This window comes from Hippocampus bargibanti, linkage group LG06 (genome assembly GCF_051943395.1).
Source record: "Hippocampus bargibanti isolate YZ-2025 linkage group LG06, ASM5194339v1, whole genome shotgun sequence".
NCBI lineage: Eukaryota > Metazoa > Chordata > Actinopteri > Syngnathiformes > Syngnathidae > Hippocampus > Hippocampus bargibanti.
Window position 1 is genome coordinate 13,285,001 of NC_142739.1, and position 10,000 is coordinate 13,295,000.

The 10,000-nt window shown below is 43.5% G+C and overlaps 1 protein-coding gene across 1 annotated transcript in view; it reads left to right on the top strand.

Annotated features, from left to right (window-relative positions):
• ankrd28b (ankyrin repeat domain 28b) overlaps positions 1-10,000 on the top strand; it is a 32,004-nt gene that overhangs the window by 15,540 nt on the left and 6,464 nt on the right. The window contains exons 16-21 of the mRNA XM_088998574.1: positions 76-102; positions 1,346-1,420; positions 1,514-1,715; positions 1,807-1,894; positions 1,980-2,097; positions 5,462-5,681. Of these exons, the coding sequence (XP_088854700.1) occupies positions 76-102; positions 1,346-1,420; positions 1,514-1,715; positions 1,807-1,894; positions 1,980-2,097; positions 5,462-5,681 (730 nt within the window). The remainder of the gene's footprint in view (positions 1-75; positions 103-1,345; positions 1,421-1,513; positions 1,716-1,806; positions 1,895-1,979; positions 2,098-5,461; positions 5,682-10,000) is intronic.

A 10,000-nucleotide genomic window follows, 5' to 3' on the forward strand; every position in this document is an offset into this window, starting at 1 on the left:
TGTGTAAAATCCATTGCACTTGCTAATACAGTACATGTATTGAAAATTATTTCTTCATTTCCCCAATAATTCTAGATTTCAAGTGAAACCCCTCTAGATGCGGTGAGTAAAATTTGTGAATTGTCTTGACTGTGTGTATGGTATATCCTCAAAATAATGACATCCACACTAACAAATCCTCAATGATGCTGAAGTACGAGCTCCAGTCAGCCCCTTGGATTGGATTTGCCTTTATTAGTCTGGCAGTGGAGAAATTTACATTTCACAGCAGCACAGTGATGGAAGGAATGAAAGTAGAAAAACAAAATACATGGGCTGCTGGAAAGGCAGCCACACTCGCGGCGCCATCTTGAAGTCAAAAGAAAAAAATGTCCAACTAATCCCTGGGGATCCATTTTTTTCATTCTTTATAACACAAACATAGTCTGATATGAACTCATCCCAAAATAAACGAGTCACCAAATTAATAACACCCATTAGAAAACAACTCTACATCACATTATGGCCACTTAAGTGCAGACTTAAGTTGGTGTAATTTTGCAAGAGTGTTTGTGTTGGCAGCGCTGTTCAGACTGGTTGAGTATTTTGCCCGTTGGCACCGACTGGTTCTACCCCAAAACAGCCTGGTTTCCACCCTTTGAGGTCTTTTTCCCCATTACACAAACAGGCCATGCAGTGACAAGAGAAACCTTCCCCAGAACCTTTTCTAACGAGGCAAGGGAGAGCTTTGACATTAGATAAAGCTGACATATGAAGGAATTCCTTTTCGCAGTGTAGCAAGGAATTGGCTTCACATGAGCGATACAATGCTTCAATTTTTTTTTTTACAATTTCATATATACTAATGGATGAAATAGTGCAGCTTGTGCAAAGAATTGACATAAGCGTTGCACACCACCCTGGGATTGTTCAATGAATCAGAGCGAGCTCCACCTTTCTATTTATTGCATCAACAGTTTAGGGCCTTTAAAAATTGCATAATGCCAGTCATGGAACATACAATTTGCTGCTGGAAGAGACCGTGTAAAAGAACACACAAATATATATCACAAATGTGAGATGTTCACACATTCAATCCCCATTATAAGAATAACATGCACAGTTCTTATTTGGCTATGGGACAGGCTTTTAAGTGTCCAGGTATGTTTAGAATTAAGTATAAAATCGGTAAAGCAAAAAATGGAAACTGCAAGGAATCGACGGTAACTAAATGCTTTAGCTCCCTCTTTGGGCACTCTTGGAAGAAATGTTGTATTTGAATTTATTGTGCATCAATGTAATATTGTGCTCCAAAGCAAATAAGGCACTAATTCAGTTTTTGAATTGTTCTTATTTGTAATATCAGTTAATGGAAACCTCAGGGATAGATATCCTCAATGACGCTGAAGTGCGAGCTCCAGTCAGCCCCTTGCACCTTGCTGTGAGTGAAAGGTTTATCACACAAAACATATTGCTCTTTGCCATTTGTTTTAAATAGAATCTAATATTTAAACAATTATTTTGTGGTGTTAAGGCATACCATGGTCACCACCAAGCCATGGAGGTCCTGGTGCAGTCGCTGTTGGATTTGGATGTGAGAAACGGCCAAGGGCGAACCCCTCTCGACTTGGCTGCTTTTAAGGGCCATGTAGAGTGTGTGGATGTTTTAATAAATCAGGGTGCCTCCATCTTGGTTAAAGACTTCACCTTAAAACGAACTCCAATTCATGCTGCAGGTATCGGTGCCTACCATTTCATGGGTCGACTTTTGTTCTTTAAAATTTATCAACTCATCTACAATTTTGCAAATTCCTCAATCCCTCGCAGCTACTAATGGTCATTTAGAGTGTTTACGTTTGCTGATCGGAAATGCGGATCTTCAAAGTGCAGTGGACATTCAAGACGGTAACGGACAGTAAGTCATTTTTTTAAATCTGCATTTGTAATCTAATATGTGAATGTTTACATTTTTTTCTGTTTGTTTGTGTAAAAATTCCTAGAACCCCTTTGATGCTGTCGGTTCTAAGTGGACACACAGACTGTGTATATTCTTTACTTAATAAGGGAGCCGGCGTGGAAGCCAAAGACAAGTGGGGCAGGACGGCCCTGCATAGAGGAGTGAGTGTAACTTGATTCTTTGAATTAAAGGAAAGTCAACTCAAACATTTTTCGTATCCTGATTTATATTGCTTCTGTGCAATGTGAATTAAACAGGCAAAAAATAATTTCTGTTCTTAGGTTTCACAGAGGTCCTTTTGCCTTTTACCGCTACTTGCTGTTGACTGAAAATGACGTCATATTGCCTTCGGGCGCGTCCTGTGATCATCTGACCAAATCCAGAAAACACATGAGCTATGATTGCCGTTTACCTGAGCCCTTAAAGGACAACCGACACAATTTTTTGTTTCCTAACTGACATCAGAAAACGTTTTATAGCATCTAAAATACCCAAAACATGCAGGCTGATATTTTTACTCAAATGCAAAACACCAGTAAAAATGACTTAGTGTCCCAAAACTACTTCAAAGAGACCCCGGAAAGGCCGAGTTTCAGAAGGTCTCGCCCCCTTGTTCGTGACATCATGCCAGGACGTCTCAGATTCGGAGAAGATGCTTTCTTGTTACTCATCCAGTTATGAATATGATTCAAATAGTTCTGAACAGGAAAGCATAAATGTTTGCAATTGATTAAAGAAGTCCTTCCCGTATCATTTTGAGGTGTCTGGACTCCAATGTAGTTCCCCAAAAATGCACAAGATGGTGCCCGAGCCCCGTTGGAAAAGGGCTGATTTGTCTGTTGGGAATTTGTGTCCACTAGTATCAAATAGTAGTCTTGGTGCAACACACAACGATTCACCATTGCGTTATTTATGTGTTTTCCTTCTAATATCGCCATCAACACGAAATCTTCAGACCAAACAAAAGTACTCAAAATGCATTGTGTGTCGCTTTCTGGGTCAGGGGCGTTCCATACATGACGTCACGTCAGGCATCGTCATCAAGTCGAGAACAAGACTTCCTGAATATTCAGCGCAAGTCTTAAAACGTAAAATGTAGCTATATGCTGTGGAATCTTTGTAAAATACGCTCAGTAGAAGTCATTTGAAGTGATTTTACAAATTATGGACACAACTTGTCCTGAGGTGTCGGTTGTCCTTTATCCACTGTGATGTTGTTTTCAGTTAACAGACAAAATGAAAGCCCACTTTGAGGGATACAGACGGACATAATTTGTACGCATGTTAAGACTAAGAGAACATTAGAAGTACAAGAACAATATATGTGAGGTCCTCTAAAGGCAGCCACTAATTGCAATGAAAATTTTTGACTTGACTTCCCCTTTAAAGATTTGAAAAGCCATCATTTCATGCTGTCATGTTCCTCCGGTTTCCTCCCACACTCCAAAAACATGCATGGCAGGCAGATTGACCACTCCAAATTGTCCCTAGGTGTAAGTGTGATAGTGACTGTTGTACGTCTTTGTGTGCCCTGCGATTGGCTGGCAACCAATTCAGGGTGTCCCTTGCCTCGTGCCGAAGACAGCTGAGATAGGCTCCAGCACCCCCCGCGACTCTAATGAGGAATAAGCGGTACGGAAAATGGATGGATGGGTGGATGGATGTTTTGGATCTTCAATTATGTATATTTTTTCTAGTTCAATTAAATTTCGCTTAAAGCCACCTTTGTTTCTTATTTGTTGTTTCCAAACTTTTGGTTCAGTTTGTTTTTGTATTAGTTTTCTTATTTTGTGTTTTACTTGTCCATCCATCCATTTTCTGATCCGCTTTATACTCACAAAGGTCATAGGGGGTTTCTGCAGCGTATGCCCGATCTCATCGGGCATTAGGCAGAGGGACAACATGAAGTGGTTGTCTGCCAATCACAGGCCACACAGACGAACAACCATCCACACTCACACTTACGGACAATTTTGACTATTCAATCAGCCTGCCGTGCAACGTTTTTAGAATGTGGGAAGAAACCAGGGTACCCGTGTTTTACTTGTTCGTCTTCTAATAAAAATTCAACAAAAATATAATTTTCAAACGTTTGGTACAAACAGGGTACCTTATAACATGACATACAGTAAAGTCTCGTTATATCGATATCGGATATATCGATAGTCCCGGTTATATCGATACTATTTCTATGCACACACGGAGAAAATTACATGCAAACAGGGTCGGATATATCGATAGTCCCGGTTATATCGATATTTTTTCGGACTCCCTTGAATATCGATATAACGAGACTTTACTGTATATTTTGAATTACAGTTACTGCCGCACATAATACCACTTTTTGAGTTAGTTAGATACATGCATGAATTAATGCACAATGTCTCGTCACCCCCCGCATCGATTATTGCGATATACTTCTTTTTGGTGTCCATCAGAAATTCCTCCATAAACTTCACTTTGTCCAGAATTCTTCCGGCCGGATGTTCACTGCAACTCCCTCTTTTCATCAAATCACACCCATCCTCTGACAGCTCCACTGGGTCCCTGTCAATCTTAGAATCAATAAAATACCATATTTTCTGGTGTATAAGGCACACCCAAAAGCCTTCATTTTCTTCAAAAGATGATCCAGTGCCTTATACACCAGTGCGCCTTATATGTTAATATCGAGCCACAACAGGTCTCCCAACTACTGTCAGCAGCCACAGACTCCCCTGTAGTAGTGCGCGGCTCTTGCTGGGATAGATAAAACGTAACCCCAGCCTCTACAGTAGCACCTTATAATGTGGTGTGCCTTATACATGGAAAACTCTGTTTCAAATGTCATTAATTCATGTTGTGCCCTATAGTCCGGTGTGCCTTACAGTTAATATGGAAAACGTTTGAAAATACGCCATTCATTGGGGATGCGCCTTATAGTCCGGAAAATACGGTACTCCTCTATAGATTTAAAACCGTCCGTAACCTTGGCCCTTCCCATCTGTCTGACCTTCAAATTTCTGTTCCCTCTCATTCCTTTGGGTCTTCATCCTCCCTCCACCTCTGTGTACCCTCTGCCCCACTCATTACGATAAGGTGCAGCTGCTCCACCCCAAAACTTTGGAACCCACTCCCACCTGACAGCCAAAATATTATTCTCTTCCCACATTACATCTCAAAACCCACCTGAGTTAAATGTCAACAACAAGGGAGTCATTCCACACAATCAGAAAATTACAACTCCCAAATGACTACCGGTACTCAACATTCTCTACTTCCGGCTAACGGCCATGCAGGAATATCAAAATGAATACAAATTCAAAATCAACTGTAAAAGCTCATACGTTAAATTAATTGCCACAAATGAACATGGGCATTTTATGTGTAATTATAATTTGTTTTTTGAACATAAAATGTAGTTTCAGTTAGTTTATTTTATGTAATTCACCGAAAACATTAATTGTAGTTTGGCATTTTGGATGTTTTAATTTGCTAAAATAACCTTGGCAACAACACTTATCTGTTCTTTTATTCTATTTGCAGGCTGTTACTGGTCATGAGGAATGTGTGGAGGCTTTACTTCAGCATAGTGCCTGCTTCTTGGTGCAAGACTGTAAAGGTCGCACACCCATCCACCTTGCAGCAGCATGTGGACACATTGGTGTATTAGGAGGCCTGCTGCATGCTGCCCAGTCAGTGGAAACACCTCCAGTGTTAACAGACAGCCAAGGCTACACCCCGCTGCACTGGTCCTGCTACAATGGTTAGTGGATTGGACTTTAGTTGCACATGTTTTTATAAAAAATAAATGAAAATGTAAAATATTTAATATGTCTGTATAAGCTCTCAGTCGTACAGGAGTGCTCCATCGATGAAAAGGTTTCTTCAGCAGCAGGCCCTATATATATATATATATATATATATATATATATATATATATATATATATATATATATATATATATATATATATAGCAACCACTCATTTGACGACAATGAGGTTAAAATCTAAGCGAAAGAACATAGATGGTTTGAAAGGGGGGTAAAAGAAGCGATTCTTATAAAACAACAAAATCCTTCATTAAACCGGTCTGGTGGGGTGAGGTTCAATTTGGATCGCTCATACAATAGCCTGCTTAGGCAAAACAGGTTAGGCAACTTTCGTAATGCTGATGAGGGTCGTTATGCTGATGAGGTGATACCGGTGGGAGTGGGGGTAATAGGCCAGTCGTTAGTCAGGAATGTAGGAACAATCAGTGGGGCCACAGGGAGGGGTCCTCTGCCCCCCCAACCTGAGAGTAGGGACCTATCATAGCTGTGTCCGGCGCCACCAGGTCTGGACATTAGGGATATATAAATAGGGCCGTTACGACCAGTCAGACTTTAGTTCGCTGACGAAGCCTCTTGGATAGGAGGCGAAACGTCCGAAACCTTCACTTTTGTACAGATGACGGCTGAAGAAACCTTCTCATCGATATATATATATATATATATATATATATATATATATATATATATATATATATATATATATATATATATATGTATGTGTGTGTGTGTGTGTGTGTGTGTGTGTGTGTGTGTGTGTGTGTATATATATATATGTGTGTATATATATATATATATATATATGTTGTATGTATATATATATATATGTATATATATATATATATATATGTCATATATATAAGCGGCTGGATAGCTCAGTTGATAAGGCATCGGTTTGGCATATGGGAGACGAGGGTTCGAATCCCACTCGTGGCAGAGAAAATGAGCACAATGACATCATCCAGTGTGGGTCCTTGGGCAAGACCCTTCACGCTAATGCCTACCTCATACAATGATGAGAGACAATAAATGGAATGACATGCCGGCTCAGACGTCGCCCGGCCAAACAAGGTCTGCGTCAGGTGCTGGGGAACCAGAGCACTACTGGAACAAAGCGGAGATGGACGAGATGCGATAACATGGCTCTGTTGGAATGCTACTACTCAAGCAACCCTAGTCAGAGGGGTTACATGCGGAGAATGGGGGCTGAATGGTTACTTCGAAACCCACAGTCACGGTTGACCACGAAACAACTAGTAGCTCAGTGTTCCAATATCCACAAACGGCAATTGCTATCACAACTTGAGATTGATGAGGTACAACACAAATTCCGAGGTGAAGGGCCCCAGGCTGCCACATCACAGGAAGAGGTTCAACCAGAGATTGGGAGGCAAGCCCCAATGAATAATGAGATTGGGAAGCCAGCCCCAATAAATGAAATGCTGAGCGAGGCAGCAAATGACCTGAGAGATAAGATCATGGCAAGAATGAAAACTGGGCAACGAAGGCACCGATTACAACGGCTATGTGAAGTACCACCTGAAAGTCTCATGGAAACTGTGAATGCAGCACTGAGAACGATCCCGACCGGAACGATCACGGAAACCAATGAGCTGATATACACCTCAGCATCAGTGATCCTAGACATGCTTGGCTACAAGAGCAACCATGAGAGCCACGAGATTCATTACCCACCATGGAAAAGACGGTTGGAGGCCAAGATCAAGGCGGCTCGGAAAGATGTGAGTCAATTGACGGAGACCCAGAGAGGTGTGAATAAAAGGCCAATACCCAAGAGGTACATGCAGATAACCATACCTGAAGCACTCGAAACTGCCAAACAAAGGCTCCAGGCCTTGGCCAGTCGCCTAAAGAGGTACACGAAAGAGAATGAGGCCAGAAGAATAAACAGGCTGTTCGCAACACAACCTGCGAAAGTGTACGCTCAGTGGCAGGGTTCTAACAGCAGAGCAGACCCTCCAAGGCTGGAAACTGAAAGATACTGGAAAGGCATATGGGAGAAGGAGGTCGCACATAACAGCAGTGCACAATGGCTGGTGACTCTGAAAGAGGAGCACAGCAACCTCCCTGAACAGAACCCAGTTACCATCACAGCGGCAGATATACAAGGAAGAGTCTCAGGTATGAAAAACTGGACGGCCCGGATATGGTCCACACCTACTGGCTAAAGAAACTCACAGCTCTCCACGAGCGCCTAGCAGCACAAATGAACCAGCTGCTGATGGATGGGACTCACCCAGGATGGCTAACCGAAGGGCGAACAATCCTGATCATGAAGGATTCCTCAAAGGGTACAGTTCCTTCCAACTATCGGCCAATAACGTGTCTCTCCACAACATGGAAGCTCATGTCAGGCATCATTGCCTGGACACATGGATCAATACATGAGCAAAGCACAGAAAGGCATTAGTAGAGATACTAGAGGTGCCAAACATCAGCTGCTGGTTGACAGAACAGTCGCTCAAGACTGCAGGTCCCGACATATCAACCTGTGCACAGCCTGGATTGATTACAAGAAAGCATATGACTCGATGCCACACACATGGATCAATGAATGCTTGGAGTTGTATAAGGTCAACAGGACCCTGAGAGCCTTCGTTGCAAACTCGATGAGGATGTGGAAAACCACACTTGAAGCCAATGGCAAGCCACTAACGCAAGTGTCCATCAAATGTGGCATATACCAAGGTGATGCACTCTCCCCACTGCTGTTCTGCATAGGACTGAACCCCCTCAGCCAGATAATCGCCAAGACAGGCTATGGATACCGCCTCAGAAATGGAGCTACGATCAGTCACCTCCTCTACATGGATGACATCAAGCTGTATGCTAAGAGCGAAAGGGACATAGACTCCCTGATCCACACAACCAGGATCTACAGCAGTGATATCGGAATGTCATTCGGGCTGGAGAAATGTAGTCGGATGGTGACTAAGAGGGGCAAGGTAGTCCACACTGAAGGGGTCTCACTCACTGAAGGAACAATAGCAGACATTGAAAACAGCTACAAGTACCTCGGTATACCACAGGCCAATGGCAACCTCGAATTAGCAACAAGGAAAGCGGCTACGACCAAATACCTCCAGCGGGTGAGGCAAGTCCTCAGAAGCCAGCTCAATGGCAAGAACAAGACCCGGGCAATAAACAGCTATGCCCTGCCAGTGATCAGATACCCTGCAGGAATAATAAGGTGGCCAAAGGAAGAGATTCAGACCACGGATGTTAAGACCCGAAAACTCCTCACCATGCACGGAGGGTTCCATCCCAAGTCCAGCACCCTGAGACTGTACACAAGCCGTAAGGAAGGAGGCCGGGGACTAGTGAGTGTGAGAGCCACTGTCCAGGATGAAACATCCAAGCTCCATGAATACATCAAAGAGAAGGCTCCAACGGATGATGTACTCAGAGAATGTCTCAGCCAATGGGGAACAGAGGATGCGGTGCTGGAAGAGGGACAATCATGGGAGGAAAAGCCCCTACACGGGATGTACCATCGAACCATAGCAGAAGTGGCTGATCTGAAGAAGTCCTATCAGTGGCTAGAGAGGGCTGGCCTAAAGGACAGCACAGAGGCACTCATCCTGGCTGCCCAAGAGCAGGCCCTGAACACCAGAGCCATAGAGGCAGGGATATACCACACCAGACAAGACCCAAGGTGTAGGTTGTGCAAAGAGGCACCTGAGACAATCCAACACGTAACTGCAGGGTGTAAGATGCTGGCAGGGAAAGCCTACATGGAGCGCCATAACCAGGTGGCTGGCATAGTCTACCGAAACATCTGTGCGGAGAATGGACTGGAAACCCCAAGGTCAAAATGGGAAACACCTCACAAGGTGGTGGAGAATGACCGAGCAAAAATCCTGTGGGACTTCCAGATACAGACTGACAAGATGGTAATGGCCAACCAACCATATATCGTGGTCATAGATAAAGGGGAAAGGAAAGCCGTTGTCGTGGATGTAGCGGTCCCGAGTGATGGGAACATCAGAAAGAAGGAACATGAGAAAATCGAGAAATACCAAGGGCTCAGAGAGGAGCTGGAGAGAGCCTGGAAGGTAAAGGTGACAGTCGTGCCTGTGGTGGTCGGAGCACTTGGGGCAGTGACCCCCAAACTCGACGAGTGGTTGCAACAGATCCCAGGAACAACATCGGATATCTCGGTCCAGAAAAGCGCAGTGCTGGGAACAGCACGGATACTGCGCAGAACCCTCAAGCTTCCTGGCCTCTGGTAGAG